The sequence below is a fragment of the Patiria miniata genome, unplaced genomic scaffold, assembly GCF_015706575.1.
Source record: "Patiria miniata isolate m_02_andy unplaced genomic scaffold, ASM1570657v1 HiC_scaffold_6, whole genome shotgun sequence".
Taxonomy (NCBI): Eukaryota; Metazoa; Echinodermata; class Asteroidea; order Valvatida; family Asterinidae; genus Patiria; species Patiria miniata.
The window spans coordinates 5,684,817-5,711,164 of NW_024037073.1; the positions used below are offsets into that span (position 1 = coordinate 5,684,817).

Below are 26,348 nucleotides of genomic sequence, written 5' to 3' on the forward strand. Positions count from 1 at the left end.
AATAAGTTTTTTATCGGTAACTCACGTTACACAAAATGGATGCGAAAAATTTTAAGTACGTTGCATTCGAAAGTTTCCTCATACTGTGAACTGTTGCAAAAATCTTTTTAGTGACCCAACATAATTAGTGTATTTATGCTATCATAAAAATTATTTTAAAAAAAAGTCAATCATGAAAACTCTAGAGGGATACATTTTGGTAACTCACGTTACAGCAACTCATGTTACAGTTTGTCCACCCATCTTAGGTACAAGATAAAGCAAAAGATAATTATGATCTAAAGATAAAATCTCTTTTGCCACAAAATATTCATGAACCTCTGCCTGAACACCAAAAACTCACAATAATACTTGAATTTTGGATTTAACCCTAACCCCTTTTTTTGCTAGGAACTATCCTCAATCCTCCAAAATCCTCCAAAATTTTACAATAGCACCTAAATACTTCAAAATTCTCAGACAGTCCTGCCTCAAAATGCATTTATCCTCAATCCTCCAAAATCCTCCTCATCCAAAAATGTTGCACTTATGTTCAAATGAAGGGTAACCAGCACCTCAATCCTTCAAAATCGTCAGACAGTCCTGCCTCAAAATACCATTCAGCCTCAACCCTCCAAAATCCTTTTCTGAAAAAATACCATTCAGCCTCAATCCTCCAAAATGCTCCAAAATCCTCTGAAACCACAAGGAGGATTTTGGAGGATTGAGGAGGGTTAGGGTTAAAAACAAGTTGCCAAAAGGACTACATGTGGTACCTAGTAAAATCCATTATTTTAGCCCAAAACAGGTTTCTGTTTACAAAAAAGCAGTTAACATATCCCATCTCATTGGCACATCACTCAAATGAAAGTATGTGTTGTTTCCTTTAAATTTGATACCACATTTGAGGTCGTGATGCTTGTAGTTTCTGAAGATTTCATTAAATTTTCCGCTTTTCAGCCATGTCCACTTTTTCATGGAATTGCCCCTGTACATGTACCGAAACACCCATGCACATACATGTATGTATTGAAAAACCCTAGGAAACCTTTTACAATCATATCACATATCACTACACCCCCTCCCCTGTAAGAACATGTATCTTGTACCCACTACCACTTCCCAACGATCATCCCTCCATGACAAAACATCAGAGTGGCCATGACCCAAGCAAACTCTTCAATTAATAACTGAGTCTTTTTTCCCTATTTTCAAAAGGTTATATAAATGTGCAAAACACAATGAAGCAGAAGGAACTGAGATGGGTTTTTTTTTTATTGTAATTGTTATCGGCTGGTGCTGCCAAGTACACTACGGCCAGAGTACAGAGAACTCATAGTGCAGCAGACCTTGGCATATGTACACGTATGTACAGTACATGTACATGTATGTGCACTGTACATTTGTTTGTACATGTACATGTATGTGAATGCACGTATCTACATGTACATGTACATGTACATACCGGTACATGTACATGTATGTATTACGATCAAGAAATCAGATATCAGGAGGGCTAGAAAATTTAGCCGTTTGATTTCAAAGACAAGGGAGAGGAGGGATGTGGGAGGGGGGGGGGGTGGCAAAGTAACATCCTGACTCCTAGGGATGCTTTTCAATGCAGATGAGCCTGGACATCATCGGACACTAGGAGGCACTGTTTGTCAATGCAAGGGGGATGGAGGCTAAATCGGCTACAGCAGGGAGGAATGGGCCCCTCCACCCCCCCCCCCCCCCCCCCCTAACTTCACCAATACATGAACATGTATGTACAAATACATGTTAGTATTTACTGGGCTAAATAATGAAAATTTTGCGGAAACACCATGTGCAAATAATTTCTCAACTAAGAGAATGGTTCTGAAAAGAACCAGAGGTATAAACTTGACGTTCCGGTCAGTATGCTCTGACCGTCTTCAGGAGAGACGGTTAGAAATTATTCGCACATGGTGTTTCCGCAAACTTTTCATTATTTAGTATCTCCACCATGCAAAGCCTCAAATCTTACTTATTTACTGGGCTGTCAAACGTTTGTTGGACACAGGAAAAAGACTGCACCAGGCTGCATACCCAGATTGGATTGCTCAAGTCCTAACTTCCCCAATTCCCTTGCAATCCTACGACTAGTTTGACATGATTCTAAAGTTCTGCACCATGCAAGAGTTAAAGGGAATATACATCATTTGCTTTTGCTGTAATTTTCAGAAATGGATGGAATTGGGGGTTGGAAATATATAGCAAATATAGTTACACTGACTTTTTTGAGGTTTTGGGTTCGAAAATGCTATAAAAACCAAGAAATACAATCATTTTCCTGTAGTCTAGTTCCCTGACTCCATATAAGAAGAAACAGAGCAGTTTACATACATTGGGGAATTGTAAGGTCAGGGAACCAGTCTAGCTGGCTCGTACCCGTTCATAGGTTTGTAATCGATTGCAAACAAGTGCGATGGTCAATTGGGGCCAGTATTTGAAAAAAGGCCAGTTTTTTCCAACGCTGATCGGCCGATCGGACTCTTGAAAATGGCAAGACGAGAATTAAAAATAAGATTAAATAGGACACAAAGGTGCATTTTGAAGGATTGCATTAAAAAAATTATGTTGCATGAGCCCTTTAAAGGGAATATACAACATTTGCAAACATCGAAAAATAAAACTACCAAGTTTTTACGAAATACCTTACTAGGATGTTGGTAAGTGACAGTCTAAAAATCCTGTTAAATTATTACAACTGGTATCAAGTCATTTTCAAGAAAATGGTATTTTTGTATACATTTCCAACGGTGGTCGGCCGACCACCGTCGGAAAAACCTAACTATTTTTCAACTACTGCTCCAAATTTACATTTTTTTCAGTCCAAATTTTGTTTGCTATTGGTTCCATGTTCATGAACGGGTGCAGGCCAGCTAGACTGGTTCCCTTACCTTACAATTTTCCGACAACTATAAATTGATCCATTTTATCTTTAGTGGAGTCACCGGAACCAGACTACTTAAACATTTCTGTTTTTCTTGGTTTTCCAAGCATCTTCAAACACAAAACTTCAAACATGTCAGTTAACAATAGGGCCTATTTGATCTATTATACTAATCCCTCAAATAGTTCATTTCTGAAAATTACAGCAAAAGCCAATGATGTACATCCCCTTTAAAAGGTGGAGTATACACTGTGGTTTCACGAACTGTCAAGAATGCAGGGTACATGTACCCTGTTTCCCAATGGACAATGGACTCCATAGAACATCCATGTAAAACTCCCTTTAATCCAAAGGTAAAATGATTGTGAAATGTACATGTATCAATTCCCCACTGAACTGCCTTATGATTGTTAACACTGCAGTATCCGTTTACCGTTTACAGCACCATTGCTGATCCGGGACACCCATGTACTAGGATGCAATAAAGTGTCAAAGTGCCGGATATCACCACCTGATTGCAGAAACAATATTATATTTCCGTCTGGCCATGTTGTTTACTACTCGTAGCTCCCTCGTTTGAGGGGGGGGGGGGGGGGAGGGGGGGGGGATGGGGGGGGGGGGGGGGGGGGGTAGCGAGTGACTGTACCATCCTCTGGCTGTATGTACATTCATGTGTATGATGCACAGCCAAGTGGCTCAACATCATATTATGAGTCACTGACTGACTGGTGGCTGGGCTCTTGTTTGTCGCAAACCTGGCTGCAATTATTATAATCATGCCGGAGCTAACCAAAAAATAAGAAAGGTGCATTCATGTTGATGGTGTTTTAATCGGAAGGAAAAACATGATTTTGGTGTGCATGTACATGTATCTCATTCTCATCCTTTTTCTGCGTACATGCCGTGAACAAGCACATTTGCGTGTGTACGATACGATACGATAACCACAACCTTTTCACAGAAATGAGGATGTGCAGGATACTTTACATTTTAACGTACATTACCACAGAGTGATTTTTCCTCCACATAATCAGAGGTTGTGTAAGGTATGTTAAAGTAACAAACTGCATGTACACGTACTGTACAATATTTTTTTGAATTTTAATACATGTATGTGTACATGTATGTATGCAGTTTTAAAAAATATGAAAAGGAATAAATGAACTGCAAATTTTACAAATATTTGTGTTGCAATGAATGACTGATGCATGTTTAAAATTTAATTCATGTGTGTGCACGTTAACCAGCTGCTCACAGAATGCAAAACAGGCTGCTACAGTTTTTGTTTGTGTGTACTTGTTGGGGAGTGTTCATTAGTTGATCGCATTGCCCGCAAAGCGCAGGCAACAAGTGGTGCAGCCATCTCTCAGCACGAAATCGCCCGCAATGCGGGCAACAAGTGGCACAGCCGGCCGCCTCTCTTTGCGCGCAAGGCACATGATTGCCCAGGAAGCACGTAACATACATGTTATGAGGATGTTCATCAAGGACATGTTGTTGTATACAAGGAATGCAGCTATCTACATATTTTGTTTATAGATAAGGAACCACTGAGTATGCATGTATTTCTCATAAATTTGATGAAAGCTGAGACATCCATTCAAATAAACCCTGACGAATGGCACCTGAGGTAAAGGCCATTGTTGCATTGCCTCTTTATTTGAAGGGTTATAGGAAGTGCCTCTCATCAAATCTGTCAACACTTGTTTTGCAGTTGTGATGTACATGTACAATTTAATGTACCGGAACAGAAGACAAAGATACATTGTAACTCTCAGTTAAAGGCAGGATCATTTGCCTTTCATGCATTTGGTTCGTTCCCAAAAATAACACCACTCAAAACCAACGAAGAATGTTCAAAACGAAACCTGTTGAAATTTCAACTCAGCGGATATTAAACTTTTTGAGAAAACAGTGGGAAAAAAAAACTCGTCTGAGCCGCACTATGAATGTCTGTATAAATATCCATGCATATAAAATTTATGCAACCGGGCACGCCAGCCAATCAGAGCCGTCTTTAGAAGCTGTGACGCCATTTAGAGCAGAAATTCGGCCAAAGCTGTTGATTGGACAATTGGCTGCCGTGTTTTTGTCATGCAACAATTGGTTACCGAAGACCCGATAGAAGGCGCCCACTGAATGGTCAGAATGTGGAGGTCAAGACGCAGTGTTGTTTTGAATAATCTGCACGCATATCAGAGACTATGAAAAACCATGCCCAACATTCTAATTGCTAAACATAATTTCATCCATAGCACTCGTTCTCTCCAAAAAAATCAGTAAAGCGACTGAGCGTTGGAAGTCACCGACATTTCTAGATTTCTTCTAAATGACAGCAAGCCAGATGGAATAATTTCACGGGGGTGTTCAACCCAAGTTAGCTTTTTGATAATAATTTGGTAGGTTACTTTTGGGATAAATGCAAATGATCCTATGCCTTTGAACAAGTAAAAAGGCTGAATGGATGTCCAGCAAATACGAGTAGTCTGCACACTGTTGCAAAAAGACGTTCTCCACAGGTTTAGCTGTATACATGTAACACAAGTCTTACATGTGGTGTCCTATTTGGAACACACAATGAAGGTCAAGTGTATATTACACATGTGCTTCTAATGTAGACAATTCTGTACTGCTAATGGTGTGTTTGTCGAAGTGCTTTTATACGGACGTCACAACATTTCTATAGTTTATAGATCGTTTGCACTGCAGCAATCTTGGGTGGCATGGGTGGCTTGTGCGTAAAGCGCTCGCCTCTCACCAAGGTGACCACGGTTGGAATCCTGGCCATGGATCCTGGCCTGGCCGCGGATCCTGGCCTGGCCGCAGATCACACGTGAGTAGAGTTGTGCGTTGGTTCTCTCCTGTGCCACGAGGGTTTTTCTCCGGGCCCTCCGGTTTTCCTCCCTCCGGAAAAATCAAACACTTTCGATCTCAGGCTGTGCTCCGTGGTCATATATGGGTCGACGTGGCCGGCAGCCATAGGCGCCTTTACGTGCCAGCGGCCCGACCACATTGTAGCCACGTACTTCGCAATTCAGCATCCCAGCTGCCAGTAAGGATGACTAGCCTTTCAAATTATTATTATGTATCTTTGAGGTGTGTACTTTTGTTTAAAAGGAATACCCACATGTGTAGACCTCTTGTGTGTTAATTGATAATGAATTAACATAGCAAATCACACCTCAAGGATGGCTGCTGAATGCATTCAATCTATACAGGGCGAGTCAAAAAAATGAAACCCAAATGTTGGGACCATTGTTTTAGTGAAGTTCTGCATGCAGCACTTTCAAACTCTAGGATATGAAAGCCCAATTCATAAGCTTTATTTTAGTACAACAGTCATTCAAATCACTCATGTACTTTTCAAGTTACGGAAATTTAAACACAACCACCGTTTTAAAGCTCTGTCCACGGATAACAAAAAGGTGTGTGTTCTTTCAGCAAAACGAAAACAATTCACAAACATCCTAATGTGATTCGTTTTCGATTTGCTGAAAGAACACTGCACTTTTCTGTGACCCGTGGACAGAACCTTAGAACGGTGGGTGTGTTTAAAACTCCGTAACTTGAAAAGTACATAAGTGATTTGCATGATTCTTGTACTAAAAGAAAGCTTATGAATTGGGCTTTCATATCCTAGATTTTGAAAGTGCTACATGCAGAACTTCACTAAAACAATGGTCCCGACAGTTGGGTTTCAGGTTTTTTTTTATTCACCCTGTAAACAGTACCTAAGAAAAGATACAGAACATCAATTTCTTCCTTGCATTTATCCTCACCCTTTCCAGATCTTTCAGAATCTTCACATGGGCTTGGTGGATTCGAAGGATTACGGAAAATGGAACCCTCAATTGCACGTACTTTACATTGGGTTGAGTACCCCTTGGAAGAGTACATTACAATGGATCTCTCTCATAGGTTGCCTTCTTCATAGGAAAATAGCAACTGCGTGTTCAACGCTATCAGGTGAATGTGCACATAGTGTGCAAAATGTTCTAAACATGCGTGAATGTTGCTCAAAATTTCTTCCGCTGCGCGTCACGAAAATTTGACGCCCAGAATGCCGATGCACATGGCAATATGTAGGAAGTGACGTTGTATAATTTGAAGGTTTTGTTGGACTAATCGAGATAGACAACTGTACGATTGTGGTGCAATGCAAGCATGCTTTATTTGACCTCTCCAGTGACCTTATCTATGGAGCGCCTAGTACCACAGAATAACACAAGTGATCTTGATATAATGGAATGACTTTGATACAAAATGAATGGCGATGAATACTACAGACGTCAATTGAGAGAGACCTATTGTGTTAGTGGTTTCTCGCAAAGAAGAGGATTTGAGAGGATTCAATGAGGTTTGAGCACACATTGCAGACATTGGAGAGAATGTGTTTGCGAATGCAATGCTATCCCCATAATCGTACACTAACACTCACCTGTCCGTAGCGGAGTCTACTTGAAACGTCCGATCCACGATGGTGGTCCATTGCAGGCATCGTACATAAAATATATTCTTGTCTTTCTTTTCTGAGGCTAGCACTTGGCATTCACAGTCTGTGGCAGAACATCAGAAATAATAAGTGTTAGGAGATTATTTTTTTTAGAAACAATAAAAATCTACAGGTTTGGCTTCTGGTTTTTTGTGTGACAGATGCAGGGTGATCGGAAACGACACAATTTTGTTGTATGTTGCTTCATAATGAGGCAACGATTTCAGTAAATAAGTCAGTGAGAGAAGCGAAATTCGAAACTGACGAAACTCTGATTAACTTTTCATTTTATGCCTTTATCATGTGATCAAAGGCAGTAAATGTTTTTTTGTGAAAGTAAGAATTACATGAATGTTTATTTGCATGCATTGATTGACATTTAATTACTCTGCAGTTTGATGACGTCACAGCATTATGTATAAATCAAGTAATTTTGATATCATTATTTGCGCTACAATTGTTGCTATTATTTGGTACTAAGGTCAAACGGTTTTGTGCCCGGGAACAAAAACGTTGCCCAAGGCAGTATCTATGTATATTATCACATCACAAAAAAATGACATGGTAGTCAATTCAGTTCAAAAGTTACATTTTAAAATTTTTGGTCAACTTTTGGCCTTAAATCGCATGGTACATGTACTTTGATATCGGATGACGTCACATTGAAGTCACAAACGATTTCACATCTTCAGACATAAGTACATATTCGTACAAGGTTTCATCTTCATCCCTTGAACCATTTGGCAGACATTTTTGTAACTACATTGTCAGATTGCTTGTAATTTGATACCTGAGAACATCATCATGACTTCACAATATATAATGCACACCTCAGGATCATGGTCGATGTTTGTTCAAAGTTTGAAGTTCAACCTGTGTACGGCTTAGAAGAAAAGTTGCAGAGAACTACCGGTATCGAGTATTAAGTAAAAACACATAAAAACCACCAACAAAGATCAGGATGATCCCTGATGATCCGTGATGATCTGGAGTCCTCAGTGGTCTAGTTTATGTATGCATTCATGTCTAGCCTCGAGAAAATGTGAGAATGATATCAAATCAAAGGAAACAATATTTAAGAAATCATACACAAATCATACAGAATTTCTAAAGCAGAATCATACAGAAACAAAGGGTGATCGGAGATCATCCCGGTCACCCAAAAAGAAAGTTACATGTAACCTGTGACAACCATGCATGCAAATTGCATCTCCTAGCAACTTCGAAAAACATTCAAGCCTCTAGTTCCTCATTTTTCAGCTGTTGTTGACAACTGTTTCAGGAACATGTACATTGTACATGTCAGATATTATGACCATAACACAGAAATTGGCACATGACCAAGTGTTCTCGACAACTCACGTTTTGGTAAATTGGAGTCGATGTATGCACAGGCCTATCTGTGTATAATGTCCCCCTATCAATGTGTTGACTGCTCACGCTATATGTTTCCTTTGATTTGATATCATTTTCACATTTTCTTGAGGCTAGACATGAAAACATGTAACTAGACCACAGAGGACTCCAGTGTTATTGCTACTGCATAATACTGAGCAACAACAGGTCTAGCCATCATTTTTTGCAACAAATATTCTCCCAGAAAAATTGATGACAGGTTTACCGAGGCATAGGGCGTTTGTTTATGGTGAAAACAGAAGTGAGCATCTTGATCACCAGACTCTACACAAAATTCAACTACGACAAGAGAAATCTCGGTAAGCATAACAGTCAGATTACGGTTCATTAAAAACTGAGAAGACGACACACCTTGCGTGCCTTGTGTACATGCGTACAGTGCATACATGTACATGTACATGTTCAGAAACTGAATTATGATAAACTCACAACAAACTAGAGATGCACATGTGTTCGTGTACGAACACAAGCTGCTTCCTGTGTTTTGGAAGGGCTCCGTGACATGTGAAGACGAAGTTATGTCCATATCGTATAGCACATAACACTATAGACCGCTTGCAGACGCGATCGATAATTGACGCGCAAAGGTGTGCGATGCCATGTTTTGGGACAAAATGTGCATGGATAGATATACGCTTGTCCCACAAGATGGCGTCGCGCGCCTTCCCGCGTCGATTATCGAACGCATCTGCAAGCGGTCTATAACAAGAAACTACAACTAAATCAGACCTTGTGTAAGGTACACATGTGTAAGGTACACATGTGTAAGGTACACATGTGTAAGGTACACATGTGTAAGGTACACATGTGTAAGGTACACATGTGTAGGTACACATGTACATGTACGTACAAAATTATAAAACGTACATTCGCATTGAATAAAAAGGATGCAGGGCCACTTTGTTCTCATACTGCTACATCTGTACATTGTTAAAATGGACAGAAATTATTACCAATCCCCTGAGTTTGTTTAGGACAAATAATTTTTTTCGCAGAACATATTTTCAGATTCAGAAAAACAAGACGATTACCTCTTGGAACAGTCTAAACTGTTGTCTCCACACATTCAAATACACACATATGAGTGTCGATTAATGCCTCATCCAAATATGAAAGCTTTTTACCTAAAAAATATTGTACTACATGTAGTATGTATAAAAACATGTGAGTTAGAAACAATGAAGCGTTTTCCTTGGGACGCAAACAAGCTCACTATATACATAGTGGATGTTGTTGACAAGAGCAGGCTTGGACTATCACTTTCATATTCAGTGCCGCATGGTGTGAGAGCCCTCATCAATTTTCCACGGTCCCCGGCATAAAACCAACAGCACCATAAATAAAGCAACCGGTGCCCTCTTAAATCTTCCGGAATCATTCGGGAAACATGGCAGCTATGCTGAGAAAAACAAACCGAAAGCAAGGGGTTGGGGTGTTGTGTGTGTGTGTGTGATGTGTTTGTTACCAAATCATGATAGTGCAACCACACTCAGAGAAATAAACAAGTAACTAATATAGTGTACGTATATACACAAAACTGAATTCCCTGTAACTGAATTTTCTGTGAAATGAACTTTTTGTTTCCTTTTTGAAGTTCAACAACAAAATCTACATGAAAAAGGAATCTGAAAAGCAGAGGTATTGTCGTATAAAGATACGTTTCTTTTAACCCTAACTCCCTAGGCATTTTTGCTAGGATGCAATCTCAATCCTGCAAAATCCTCCAACTGCCTCCGTGTAAAAATTGCATACAGCCTCAATCCTGCAAAATCCTCCATTATTTCTTGAATGTGGTCCCTGGAGGGGTGACCACTGCCTCAATCCTCCACAATCCTCCATCAATATCTGTCAATATTTTGAGACAGAGCCAGAGACATCCTGGAGCAGTGCGGAGGATTTCAAGTATAATGTAGGCCTAAATTTATGCACGGCTGAGCATAAACAACACAAGGTCTGGCCCAAGACCTTGAAACAGTGCATCCTGCAAAATCAGCCACACGTTTTGGTAAAATATAACATGCATGTAAAAAGGTTGCAAGGCATTTTTAAAACTAATAAAAGAGTGGGCAAAAAGTTGTTTCATTGTATGTGTTTTATACCTTGCAGTTTGAGTTGCTCTTATCAGGGGTGATATTACATGTAAGTGATTTTTTTTTCTTCTTAAAGGGAAAATACAACATTTGCAAACATCAAAAAATAAAACTACCAAATCATTTTGAAATACCTTGCTGGACTGTTAGTGAATGACAGTGTAAAGCATCCTGTAAAATCATGGCACCTGGTATACTGTCATTTTCAAGAAAAGTGGTATTTTTGTATCAATTTCCAACGCTGATCGGCCGATCAGCGTTGGAAACAACTGGCTTTTTTTCAAATACTGGCCCCAGTTGACCATCGCACTTGTTTGCAATCGATTACAAACCTATGAACGGGTACGAGCCAGCTAGACTGGTTCCCTGACCTTACAATTCCCCAATGTATGTAAACTGCTCTGTTTCTTCTTATATGGGGTCAGGGAACCAGACTACAGGAAAATGATCGTTTTTCTTGGTTTTTATAGCATTTTCGAACCCAAAACCTCAAAAAAGTCAGTGTAACTATATTTGCTATATATTTCCAACCCCCCAATTCCATCCATTTCTGAAAATTACAGCAAAAGCAAATGATGTATATTCCCTTTAAATCCACAAATTTTACAAAATAATCAGCAGAGGGTTTTAAGTTCACCAAGGACCCCAGAGCAGCATACACCCATAGGGTATGTGATATTCCCACGGCAGTGTGAAACATGCCGTGGGCTTGAGCTGCTTATGTTGGTTGGTTGGTTGGTTGGCATGGTTGGTGGACACTTTACTCGGCCATACAATGTATATTGTATTCTTACAACTCAAGTGTTACAGCTTTGCAAGTACATGTATTACAGCTTTGCATTTGAAGACCAGTTTTGCAAACACTGTTGCACATGCGTCTAATTTGCATACTTTTTGCATATTAGATCACGCCCCATTTCGTTTCATTTTCTGTACTCTCGAGGTACTGGTACGGCCCGGGTGGCGGGTGCACGGGCGGTGCCGTATAGCCATCTCCACACGTTACCCAGCCTCGCTGCTACCCGGTCGCCGTGGGTTGTACCACTTGGTACTTGTTTTTGCCTGTTAAAGGCAAACCTTAAAATACCGATTTCTTTTGATGTATATCTAAAACACCTTTACTGTAAAACCCAAAGAATTCCTGATTTCAAAAGGGATTCTTTAAAAATCGTGAAATCCTGATATCATGACAAAATCGTGACAAATCTCATCCCTGTCTTGCACTTTATGTACTTATTTCCATGTTTATGTATAAATCCCAGTAAGAAATTTCTCCTGCCATTGACTTATTAATTTATACTTTCCAACCTCTTCAGGGCTTTCCACAACACTTGGGAGAGACATCTCAGGGATTGCTAGCGGCAAGGCAGCGTCCAGGGCAAACCAGAGCCATACTTGAAATGTTCAACATCCACTGAAGCAAGGTTGGGTTTGCAAACCTGGGGCTAAACACTGTCAACATGTGCATGTACGTACCACCTTGGGCCACTGCTCCTTCCCAACTTTATACAAATACTGAAGAAATAAGCAATCAGGAGATTTTGGTTGTGGCATCTTTATGAATTTCGTTGTGCTTTGAACCAACACAAGATTTTGGCACGTACTTTGTACTTGGACTTTCAATTAACCCTAACCGCCCTGAATCCTCCAAAATCCTTTTTGCAAATTGGAGGAATTTGCAGGATTGAGGTTACATGGCAAAAGTGCGTTGCTGATTTCGGAGTATGCACTGTGTCAAGGTCTTGGGCCAGACCTTGTGTTGTTTATGCTCAGCCGTGCATAAATTTAGTCCTTGATTATACTTGACATCCTCCGCACTGCTCCAGGATGTCACTGCCTCTGCCTCAACCTACTGACAGTCATAGCCGGAGGATTTTGCAGGATTCAGGCAGTGGTCACCCCTCCATGGACCATATTCAAGAACTAGCGGAGGAATTTGCAGGATTGAGGCTATATGCTATTTTTCCATGAGGCCAATTGGAGGATTTTGCAGGATTGAGGCTACATCCTAGCAAAAAGGCCTAGGGAGTTAGGGTTAATATCAAGCTCAATACAAACAACTACATGTACATGTACATGTACTTGTAGCTGGTCTACAGGTGAACCTTCCATGTAAAACAAATAAATTGATCTGGACTAGAGGATGCTATTAAAACCCTCGCCCTCCTCAATCTTCCAAATTTCTCCAGGTGGTTTTGGAATATTTTGGACGATTAAGGCTGAATGGCAAAAGGTGTTGGTGAATTTTGGAGGATCCGTTGTGTCCAGTACGTCTGTACCCTGAGTTGTTAGCATTCAGCCACGCATAATTGAGCCCTGTACAATGCTCGATATCATCCAAACTGCTTCTGAATGTTATCGGCACTACCTCAACCCATTAACTGTAACTGTTGGAGGATTTTGAAGGATTGAGGCAATGGTTACCCCTGCACATATTCAAGAAACAACGGATGATTTTTGAGCATTGAGGCTGAATCCAATTTTACATGTGACATTTTTAGAGGATTTTGCAGGATTGAGGAAGGTTCCCAGCCAAACGGGCCAAGGGGGTCAGGGTTAATTAGAAAATAAAAGAGTATTAAAAGGGGCACTTAATTGTCAACATCAGAATTTGACATGTACGTTTGGGAATATTTCTCAGACAAAGCTGTAACAGTTTCACAGCAAAGCACAAAGTCTGAAGAACACGAGGTAGGCCTACATGTACATGTACAGCAGCAGCAGGCCTCCAAATAGCTGAAGCTATCCCCAATATAACAACTGGCATGTTGCAAACAGTCCCTACATGAATGATTTATCTTCAGTCCAGAGCTGACCCAATATACACAGGCTCCCTACTCTACAGGCCAGCACTGTAATATACACAACCAGGGTGAATGGTGAACTTTGCTTAACTTGTTTACTACGCTGGTTCTGTCTGTGTCGCACACATCACACATTCTAATGTATCCAGACTATGGCTCCGAGTGCCATGCGATGACTCAGGTTTTGGGTCGGGATCATCAAGCCCAAAACATATTTCAATTCGATTGTTTTTTCTTTATAAAAACAAAATCAAATTTGGACTGCAGCTGGACAGCACTTTGTCCATTCTTTTTTTTTTTTGGGGGGGGGGGCGTTTTTGCACTTCCTGGCACTCTCATCAGAAAACACATGATTTACATGCAAACTAGGCCTAGCTACCCGGTATATCTAAGAATTTTTACTCGATCCCCTCCTTTAAAGAAAAAAAGGAAAAAGAAAAATAATTTAAGAAAAAGGAACTTTTTCTGTCCAATTGTTTTTCAAGTCATTCCACAGTCATTATCAGTTAAGGTTCAAAATTTATTGGTGTTTTTTTTTTTTAAATTGGGCTCGGTACGACGTTTCGTTAATATGCACCTCCCCCTTAATGTCATCTCATAACCATGCCCAGCCACATCTCCTACCTGTTTCCTCTGCCTGCCTGCCCCCCCCCCCCACCCCCACCCCCAAACCTCACCCTCCTCAAGAGTAGACACAGAAAATTCCCCTTCAGTTCTGCCCCTTTAAAAGTGTGTTATTTGTCAACTACATCCAAAAGTACATTTTCTTTTTTTAGGCGTAAAAAAATAGATGAACTCTCGCGGCACCGATGTTTACTAGCGATGGCTTCATTACTATTTAGCTTGGCAAATAAGGGATCAGGATGCCCATGAAATGTCAAGCCATTCAACCCAAACAGGATCCCACTGAGACTATTTATGGGAGGAAAAAAAATAAAGAGGAAAAAAATGAATTCATTCTGGCTACATGTATGTACCATGATCCAAACATGAAGGCATTATTCCCTGCGCCAGCAAATGTCAAGGGGTTACACTACACACAGTCAACAAGGCTGGGGGGGACTGGATATACTGAAAAGTCTGTGCCAATTTTCGGATGATAAACACGCATACGTGTACATTAACTTCGAGCCTGTTATGAATTGGTTACACTAGTCTCTCCCCCCCCCCTCAAAAAAAAGGGGTTACTCTGTGTATATTTCAATTTTCACACACTATGTCAAAGTTCAAGTTGACTTCATGTGTAGAATCCTATGCATCATTCCTCATGTTATTGCACACAATGGTCCACAATTTGGCAACTCTAAAACTGTACTTAATTGCATGTTCAATGTACTTGTTGCAAGAATGTTCAGATGGATCTACGTGTATATATGCAGGTTAATGTTGTAACCGCAATATGCTAAACACAGACAGCATACTTTACAGTATCAGTAGCTACATGTACACTGTTTGAGGTGCCATATTCAAGTTCACATCGAGTGCAAAGGACAACTTAATGTCAATATTACACATACCAATATCTGGGTTTTGTATTTTGCACGACCAGCATTAAAAGTACACAGTCATCCAGAGATCAGCAAATACACAATGTAGGCCCCTATAGTGTTACGTATGATTTACTGGCCATATTTTAAAGGTCTAAGTCACAGAAAATCCACATGATGTCTTACATTTACAGAGAAAATATTGAAAAACCTGTTTGTTTACACTCGGCATGTCAGCAGTCTAAGTTACTACACGCACTACGTAATTCCAGCACCTTACTATGTACATGTACATGTACATGTATTACAAGCATGTACTGCGCTAGTACTGTATGATGTTGATACATGAACATGTACATTGTACACTGTTGTTTTAATTTGATGGTTTTTAATCCAAACAACATACATTGTAAACACAGGTAATGAAGAAATACGGTACCATAGCTACCGCATCTGATGTAAACAAATAGGGATTTCTTGAGACCCAGACATCTGATTAGTGAACAATCAACTAGGCAACTAGGTACATTTCACCATTTCTAGACGAATGTTACCTTTAATGCTTACCTTAATTCATCCACATTACAGGGTACATAAACAGACTTTCAAAAAATTAAATTTAGTACTCAAAAACATGTTTATGAAATAGTGCACAGTTGGCGATATGGAAATAACAACTTAACTTAAAAGACAATGTTTGTGCAGGCACAGACAAGAGAAGACTCTGCCGCCATCATGATGTGCAAATGTAGACTTGGCTCAAGTGTCACTTCCCTTGGTGTGTTAAACTGTCCAGTATTGCACAACCTCCATGCACATGTAAGGGCCTTTAACGCTATCTAATATCTCTGTGTTTAGACCATAGAGCTATATTAAATTACTAGAGCGCTAACTCTTCATTCTTGCGCGCGGAGACGCTTTGAAGCTGCCCTGGGCACAGACATTTTGAATTTATGTGCGTGTTTGTAGAACACAATCAAAATAGATGGATTGAAGTTTAAAAGTGTACTCTAAATGCAACGCGCAAGTACTTCCGCAAACAACTTAAGCGCGTCATGACGGTTCAAAAAACGTCACGACGAAAGCATCTGCAGTGGAGGGACGCGCACACGTTGCGCTGTTTGCGTAGAGCAAAATGAAACGCTCATTTGCTGATCTTGCGTTTCGGTTTTGGGCGTATCGGCTTGGATGATGCACCGGTATGGAATACAAACGCAGATATGTAAATAGCCGTACAAAATTTCGAGTTTTCCATAGGTTTGTGCACAAACATGGATGCATCAGGCATTACTTTGTACATCGAGTTAGCGCTCTAGTAATTTAATATAGCTCTATGGTTTAGACCAAGGCCCAACTTGGAGAATCCGTGAACTCCTTTCACTCTAACAAGAATCCAACACAGCTTCTTCATGGGTCCAACACTTGACAGAAACCAGGATTTAGAGGCTACCCAAGGTAGAAAATCCTAAATGTACATGTACATACAGCTGACCCATGTACGGACTGGTGCGAGTGTGAACAGTATGCCTTGCAAACCCATGTTTGATTGTACCAAGGTCCGCTCCAAATGCTGGACCTGTGTTGATTTCAACATGGGTAGGCAAGATAACATCATGAAAAGGCCTAAGGTTCTCGCATGTTAAAAAAAAAAGTTTAAAAGTTGTTTCACGTCACATTTACACACGGTGCATCTGTCACTTTTTTCACGTACTCAGTAGAACTCATCCCCTAGATGGCACAGACCATTCAACCTGCAATAAAGGTCATTCTTTAACCCTAACGTACCTGAATCCATTAAAATCCACACCCCTGTTTTTGGAGGATTTTGGCAGATTCAGGATACCTCCATATTGAAAAAGTTGGGGGATTTTGATGGATTCAGGACAGTAAGCCTAGCACTACTGCAGGATTTTTATAGATTCAGGATACCTCCATAATTGAGCAGTTGGGGGACTTGGATGGATTCAGGATCTAAACAGTTTAACTCCTTGGATATTTTGGTGTGTACGAGGTGTATACATGTACTACACTAGTGGATTCTGATGGACTCACTGGTGGATTCTAATGGACTCAGGACACCAACAGTTTTTTGCATAACAAAATTGGTGGATTTTGGCGGATTCAGAATACTTTCTAATAAAAGTACTCAAGGGGTTAGGGTTAAATTTAGGGTCGAAAGTGTGAGATTTGTCCATTCCCTGTTATCCTGGTACTTTGCAATGTGCCATTCAAGTATCAGGAAGAATAACTTCAAAAGATTTATTTTTGGGGGGTGTAGATAGTTTGCTATTCATAATCACTCTTGGAGGAAAACTGCATTAAGGAGTGCATTTTGTAAAATCATAGATGTCAGATGTAACAGGGACAAGAAAATAAGTGGACCCCAACCTTATGGCATAACTTATATTTGAAAAATCAGCATTTACTTATGCAGGGAGTCCATATGTGCATAGTCACTCAAGTTGGCTGCTTTTTGTTGGTCATTACGTAGAGCAGACTGGTCAAGTCTAGGTGCCAAGTGTGCTCAAGTTACAAATGTACATGTATGTAGGAATACAGCGCTTGGACATGAATGTCACATACTGTACCCAGTGTGCATATTTATGGGCGATCGCAGATCAGTGTTGTAGCACTCGTACTCGGTACTCGTACTCGAGTACTACTCGAGTACTTTTTTTGGAGTACTCGTACTCGTACTCGAATGTCGAAGTACTCGTACTCGAAATGATGGTACTCGTACTCGGACAGCAAAGCACTCGTACTCGACATGTCGAAATTGTACTCGATCATTAAAGTACTCGTACTCGAATAGCAGTACTCGGGGGGGGGGGGGGGGGGGAATGTTATAGCTTCACTTACCATAGCCTTATTTTATCGATACTTTCAGTTTGAAATGGTTGATTGGCTTGTGGAGAAATCGAGATTTCCTGATTTTCCTCTGTGCAAGTCCGGACAAAAACATTTAACAGCTGGCCGTGAGTGGGTCTGTATATCGGTCTGACTGGGCCTGGGCCAATTACGCACAATAAACCAATTGCCTTATGGCCGTATTCGGAAATGCGAGTACCGTAATTTTCGGAATATAAGCCGCGGCTTATACGTTGATTTTGCCCATGAAAATGTTTACTGCGGCTTATACACAGGGCGGCTTATACGCCGAGCCTTGAAGAATAAAAATGAAATTCACATGTGCATTTAATGTACTGGTATATGAAGAGGTACATGTATGTTGCTGAAATGAATTATCAATTAAGAAAGTCATTAACAAACCGAAACCACGTGCAACGTGAAGGTGCCGAGCGGTAAAAAGTACGGTGAAAGCTGTCTTCGATCGACGCTTGCAACAAGCCGTACGTACGTGATTCTAGTGCTGCAGCATGCAGCATGCTTTCCCCAGCGGACCACACCATTTGTGGTAATATAGGGGTGTACTTTCTTGAGAACAATAATTACCAATATTTCCGCTGTTTAAAAAAAAAAAAAAAAGACGACTAGTACTTTTTATGGTGTTCGAAACATTTCTTTATTCGATAATCAGTTGTTCAACGTCACAATATAATTTTTTTCTTGAAAAGTATTCAAGAAACGATGTAAACCTCAAAACAGGGACTAAATCACCCCTTACAAAATTAATGGAATCATCCATGAAAATGGCAGCATCGTTTTGACTATTTTCGAAGAAAGTTACAATCGAAACTTGAATTTTTAACGTTACTACTCGTTAGTCATCACAAAAATTTGATAAGTTTTGAGGTAAAAACGGACCTGCTTATTCTTAGGACAAAACAATTCAGCATCTGTTGCCACAAAGCAAGATTTGTACGTAGCGCTCCAGTCAGACAACACACGCGGTGGGGGATAATCACGGTGGGATGCATACTCTCTCACGTGCTGCGGGAAAATGTTGTCATTCACCGGCCCGGCGCAGGCTTTTACGACCGGGGACCGGACGAGGCAGCCGGCAGCAATTCCCAGTGTTTATTTCTCATCATCAATTTCCACATTTGTTTGTAAGAGTATCGATTGTAAATGATTTGATACAACTTTTGTGGCCCTTTTTATAGCTTCTGTAGTGTAAATGGAACTGGTTCAGAGCATTTTCACTAGAATTTGGAGGCCTTACAAAATTGAAACCGCTGCGGTCGGTGCGGCTTATACGCCGGTGCGGCTTATACGCCGACTTCAAATCTTAATTTGCAGATTTTTGCATGCTGCGGCTTATACTCCGCGCGGCTTATATTCCGAAAATTACGGTACTCGTACTCGTACTAGGAAGTACAAATACTCGTACTCGTACTCGGAGGTACAAGTACTCGTACTCGGAGACCCGTTCTTGTACTCAGAGGTACAAGTACTCGTACTCGTACTCGGCAACCTAAGTAATCGGCAGTACTCGGTACTCGGAAAAAAGTACTCGACTACAATACTGTCGCAGACATACACGAAAATGGTATTCCTAATACATACATTCCAACATCCATTATATATCAAACCAAATGACAAACTCAAACATGTCCAACAATACCAATTCATTTGGAAAATCACAAAACATTTTGTGTCGGCATTGTACGCTTCTCTGAGCTAGTTGATGTTGAAGCTACCTGGAATATTTCAAACTGGCAACTGAAGAGCAAAAAATCTAGAAGTCCCTCTGGATGTAAATTTAGGACACAAACCTAGTTTTTTTCCCCATTTTTTTTACAAACCTAAGCCACAACCCACCTGCCACTGAGAAGTTGTTTAAGACTTTCTGGTCCAAGTCAGCACGAGTTGTGGGTTTATCTTTGTAGCCCAGAAAGTTGCCGTTGGACATGAGCCGAAAGTACCGCGGCCTCCAGTTCTTGATGTACTCTCCTGAAAGCAAACCAAAGACCAAAAGACGGACAATCACAGAAACTTGTTCATACCTGTCCACTACAATAAGAGACGTAAGGTAAGGATTGTTTACCATTTTAATCTCATATATCTTGGTTATCCAAAGTAAGGTTATTCTGTACAGCTTCAGATCCCACACTTCAACATATCCCACAGTATGTGACTAGCCATTCAATGTAGTTGTTAAGAACCGATTGGTTTAATTACTTACATTTTTAGTGCCCAAATCAATTTCGATACGTGTTTTATTCACTTGCAAAATGCCAATGATACGTTTTTTGTAATCCCAGCTGTTTCTGTTCCATTTATTATCCAGACATAAACAAGTTTGACATTATTGTGTCAAATAGTCACAACAGACAGGTACTTTGTGAATGACACAATGGATTAGAGAGTATCTCTGAACTAATGGTTCTGCTGTCCTCTGTGTTAAACAAGAATCCATAATATCCTGGGGAGCAGACATGCTTGAGTTGATGAAATGAGAAGCGGATGTCAGACAAAACGAGGCAAGTGGTTTGATGAGGTTTATACATTTTGTTAAACTACCTCACTCTGGGCTCTGTGTTATGAACAAGAGAGGGGTTTTTTTTATTAAAGAGCCCAGTGGATAGGATACACCGCGTGCATACTTGTTCATGCACGTATTTATATGTGCAAAAAGCCACAGCGTCTTTGCGTGAGCATCAGGTGCCGACAGCATCGCATTCGAATGTCACTCCAAGTGGTCTCCCCCAACTCTTCCTTTTCTTACCGCTGAGGGGGTACTTGTGCACGGAGCCCACTACTGAAGTACCCAATGCACAACACTTTAAAAACTTTCAACCTGGAATAATTCTGGTATGAATTTCAAATGTATGAGTCCGAGATAACCCAAGTGAGATTGGGTATTGTAGTCGTCGAGCTGGAATTGTGCATTGTCGAGGGCCAGGAAATTCACTAGTTGGCATCCTTACACTTACAAGCATGCATTTCCTATTTTTTTTTTTAGATATTACCGTACTTAAGGTCATAAGTTTTATCTTGGGAAGGCAAGTGGCTTTTTTTGGTCGTTTAAAACCCAAACATTCCCCAGGGAGCACCTTTGATATTTTCAATAGATGGTGCAATCTGCACAGCTGAGCCTCTCCATGCAATTTATCTTGTCTTAAAGGCCTGTGCATACTTAATGCAAATTTAGTGCAAAGCGAATTCGTTACGGTACTGATGAACATCGCAGTGAAACTTCCGTTGTTTACGTCAAGAAATTTGCTTTGCTAAAAATTACTTTCGCATGAAGCATGAATCGGCCTTGAGGGCGTTGTAACAAATGCTATCTGGGGTACAAACAGTCCAAAATCCAAGGTCATACTGCTACAGCTCAAAAATTACATTTTCACAACGTAAATACTTTTAAGATATAAACAGTTACCAAACTGCTTCATATTTCTAGAGTTTGTACCCCGAAAATAGCATCGTTAGAGCGCCCTCATACGCTCAAAATAAATGAAGTTCTATGTGTTCTTACCTCTCTTGCTGACCCATCCTTCTTTGACCACGGTACAAGTAGAGTCCTCGGCATCTCCAATATGTGGGAGATTGGAGGCAAGCATCCTGGGTCACTGTCCTGGAAGGAGTTATACAAGAAAGCAATCAAACAGTGAAAACAGTCAGAGGAGAAAATACTGCAATAACTAATACACTAAGTGTTGGGTTTCTTTGGAGGATTTGAGCCACACGTAGTTGAGCTGTTCAGTTTCAGTCTTAGAAACAGGTGATGTTTGAATGTATCAACATCCTTCATTACACATTCATAGGACATCGTAACCGAACTTTATAAAGCTTTCCATTTTCAGTTCACCGTAAGGTACTATGCTGTCACAGTAAAATAGCCTTCGTCCAAAGAACACGATGTGGCTTCCTATTTTAAATGTTACTTTGCCGAAGTTCAGCTTTGAGTTGATTTCCCTGGCAGATACGGGTTTACTAAAGAAGCTGGCGCAGCCAATGATATGTAATTACAGATCAGCCAGTCAGAGGAAGCCTCAGTGAAAAGAACATTTATTGAGAAAACTACGCTGGTGCGTTGTCGTGAAAAGCAGTCGTGGAAAGCAAGACAACGCACCAGACGAAAGTTGAACCCACTAGCGGCGCTTGAAAGCGGTGTGGTACCCACATACATCGCGCAAATTTGTTTTCAATAATCATCACGTGATGCATTCATTTGCATAATTAAGTAAACAAGATGGACGACAGCCGTTGGAACTGGACGGTTTTTATGGACAAGCCGCCAAAATCGTCAACAATTTTCACATTTTTTTTTGGTTCTGTTTCAAGTCGATCATTAGCTTCGTGAATGACTGCTGAATGGTGTGAGGTATGTCCAAGGAATCTGAAGTGGGATTAAAGAGGTGAAAATGGACCATTTTTGTAGAGGCCATTTTTTTAGGGTTTCTTGCTACCACACTCTAACGAATGGGTTATGTCTCCAGCGCTACATGTTAATGAATATGAGCATGTCAGCTGGAGTTACTCAAGCTAGAAATTCCCATGCATGTTCGCTAAGTAAATAACTGATATTAAAAAGAGACAAGGATGATGAAGCTGATAGTCGAGGCAGGAATGTCGAGAAAATAACGACGTAGGAAAGTAACTTGGAAAAAATGTTGCAACCTGACGACACTTCAGCAGTTGTGTACAAAGACTATGGAGTGAAGAAAAAATTTCTAATTATTTCGTAACAAAATTGGAAATGTTTCTTAGTCCCAGATTCTTGTATATCATCATTTTTGCAATGACTGACCTTCATTGAGATGATATATGAAGAAAAAACAAGTGGCGTCAGGTTGGAACATTTTTCCTGCAACTTTTTGATGCTTCAAAAATTGAAAAAAGTGATGTCCATACGCAAATCGTTCCAATGTCTAACAAGGCCACATGATGCTGTGTTTACATGTATAAATTTGGCTAATGACAAATGTGGATTTTTGTTTTCTTACAGGAACAGGGCCCGTAACAACACAATCGCCAACGTAAGCTTACCCAATTCTTCTAGCCCACGTCTTTTTTGGGTGCACACAGTTCCGGGCGCTCGGCCGATAAAAGGAGACCTCACACGGTGCACCAACCGAGTCAACGCTGGCGCTGCGGAAGAACAGACCACCCGGACTTTCGTTTTTGCTAGTTCGAGGCTCGCCACAAACAGATAATTTACTGATAGAACAGCAACAGCCCCAGCCTACACCGCCTCCAAATATACGAGGTTACCTTTGGCACCAGCTATACCCAGAAACTCTGATACAATTTCCACACGAATTCTTGAATTTGTGGGCTACGAATACGATCTACCGAAATGATCGCAAAAATCTCCACTTCGTGCTTCCTTGTTGACGATCAAGACCTCGAGTGACGTCACGTGGACAATCCTCGCTGCGTACGTACATGTACATGTACGTACGTACGTACGTACGTACTGGCACCGCCGCTGATTGTTCCGCTCGCCGGGTACCAGTGATGTAATTGACCCTGCCTGATGAACGAACCTCTAAATACTGTCAACAAATGAAAAGTGTCGAGAAATTAAGCCAAAAAAATCACTAGTTACACGGGCAGTTAACTTTTTGGTTACTCATAAAAAAAATGCCTTTACCGTTTGTCATTTCTGGTAAAAAGTCATGGTCTTGCCTTTTTGCTTAAACATAAAACCCAGGTTCACTGTACGGTGGAGCATATAGAGGGCGCAGTGCTCACGAAACTACAAACCTCATGCAAGTCGTGGGCGCATTATAATCACTAGCACTGGGAAACACAATAGATGTAGGTCTGACGAATTTCTTGATTGTGTCTCAGGCTTAATTGGTTGAGAGTTGAGTTGCACATTCGTGAAACACTGATTCCATCCACATCTTAATTCCCCACCCCTCCCTTCACCCCTTCACCCCACCCCACCAGTGGCATACCCAGCATACAAGTGCCTTTTGGGGGTAAAACAAGGGCCTTTTCACCGAGTTTGCCTAACTGCGGCGTCGTACGAGTGCCCTTTTTTGGGGGATCATCATTTCGCGCGACTGTTGGCAATAGTGCCACCCTGAGAAGCGCCACAGTACGACCGTTTTAGTTTGTGAATGCAGTGGTAAGAATAATTTCATTCGGTGACAGATATGGAATGTTCCATTCCACAAGGCCGGCGAAGCCGAGTGGAATGGAACATTTCACCTGTCACCGAATGAAATTATTCTTACCATTGCACGAACGGTGCAGCATTCATTATTTGTTTTCTATAACACCTGAATAAATTCTTGTCATCTGATTGGTTGACTTGTGAACTGGTACTTACATTAAAGTTCTACTTTTTCAGATGGCAATATAGCGAGTGGTGGTTCACTTCCATATCCGATTTATCCAAAACTGTTCGACAAGTTGAGAACTACCCAGCATATTCAATTCATCTCGGTTTAAAACTACTCCACAACTAAGTTCAGAACTTCCATATCCAATTGTATTTTTAAAAACTGTTCCCAGGGCGGATCCAGGGGGGGGGGGGGCAACGGGGGCCATGGTCCCCCTAAAAAAAAACACCCATATTTTTAATTTTTTTAAGTGACGTCGCAATGAAGGCAGGCAAAAAAATTGGTTAAAGTGGTCAGAAATTGCCTCAGATCGCACCACAGAGCATCTAGAATCCAAACAAAATTCGGGGTTAAGCGGGCCCCAAGCCCCTCGCCGTAATTTTTGGGACCCACTTTTTGGGGGACCAACAATTTTTTTTGCCCCCACCTAAACAAATTGTGTTCTGTATCCGCCCTTGAACTGTTCTGGACAAGTTCAGAAACTAGCATATTCAATTCTTCCAATCGTTTGGCAGCATATCATATTTGCTTCTGTGTGTTTTGGCAGCATCACCATCAGTTCCGATCATTCTGTTAAGAGAACAAACGGAATTCTCGCATACCGTCCGCCAATTTGCCAGTCTGTGAACAGATTCGTGTTACAGCGCCACCACCGGCAGTAATGGCAGCATCAGCATTACCCAGAGTTCCGATATTTCTGTTAAGAGAACAAACGGAATTCTCGCATACCCGTCCGCCAATTTGCCAGTCTGTGAACAGATTCGTGTTACAGCGCCACCACCGGCAGTAATGAACCCGTGCAATGGAAGTTGTCACCATGCAATAGAACTTCTATTTTTGTGGCGCGGCCGCGCCGTGCGTTGGGACGAATAATTCAATGGCATGTGATCAACGATCCACCAATCACATGACAGGGATTTATTCAGGTGTTGTATAATGTGTATTATCGTCCGTGAACAGCACCCCACTGGAAGATAATGTTACCCCCCCCCCCCCCAACCACCACTTTTCGATTTAACGGAGGCCAAGTGTCCAGAGAAAAAAAACTTGTGTACATTTCAGCACGAATGTGCGAGTACACTTTTCACGAATTTTTACCCCCCCCCCCAATAAAAAATGAGGGAGTGCGCTTTTTGCCGATAGACCCTCCGTGCATATGGAATATCCGCACAAGCGTCTATGATATTTGCGCAGATTAATTATGCAAAACAAGACTGCAGCGTCTTGAACTCCAGATTCTGCCCATTTCAGCGGGCGCCTTCTTTCCGGTCTTCCGTAACCCGTTGTCTTACTAATGGCAATCAATGGTTGTATTGCACACAAAAATGGCAGCCAAATTGGCCAATCAACTGCTTAGTCCACATTTCTGATCGAAATGACGTCACAATTTCTAAAGTCGACTCCAAGTAAAATTGGCTGGTGCGCGGGGTCGTATTTGCAAGCTCAGATTAAGACGTTCTTAGTGTGGCTCTGCACACGCGAATGTGTACGATCCTTAAACTGCTGCAGCCAGGAATTTCAAGTTTGTTTCTGCTTCATGTGGTATGAAATTTGGACTGCGCATGCCTAAGTGAAGATAATTGGGACAGTAACAGGCCGTGTGTGATATTCCATATAAGGTCAAAGAGAGGAAATCTCACAGGAGTCATAATGACACCGGTCAGCCGGTCGTCTTAACTTCCAAGGGGGGGGGGACCACCATCCACTATTGGATCGGAGGCGCTGTCCAAAGCAGACGACGATGACATTATCCGACAATGTATTTGGCGCTCTTCGTTGCGACGTAATTGACGATTTTTCAAGTGACCAACAGGACGATTTTCGCTCGTACCCCCCCCCCCCCCCCCCTGCAAACAGGACGCTGGGATATACTCTGATGAATTCGCGCTCTGCTTGGTTGGATTTTGCGTGACCTGTACACCTGCGCGTAATCACGGTCATGACTCTGCAAGGTTTGAAA

At 41.1% G+C, this 26,348-nt stretch overlaps 1 protein-coding gene across 1 annotated transcript in view; it reads right to left on the reverse strand.

Moving 5' to 3' along the window:
• LOC119743020 (RAC-gamma serine/threonine-protein kinase-like) overlaps window positions 1-23,463 on the reverse strand; it is a 44,284-nt gene extending 20,821 nt beyond the window's left edge. Inside the window, exons 1-4 of the mRNA XM_038219329.1 lie at window positions 23,082-23,463; window positions 21,568-21,666; window positions 19,908-20,039; window positions 7,335-7,452 (exon numbers count right to left, since the gene is read on the reverse strand). Coding sequence (XP_038075257.1) covers window positions 7,335-7,452; window positions 19,908-20,039; window positions 21,568-21,652 — 335 coding nt within the window. The 5' untranslated portion in view covers window positions 21,653-21,666; window positions 23,082-23,463. The remainder of the gene's footprint in view (window positions 1-7,334; window positions 7,453-19,907; window positions 20,040-21,567; window positions 21,667-23,081) is intronic.
• Between the last annotated feature and the right edge of the window lie 2,885 nt (window positions 23,464-26,348).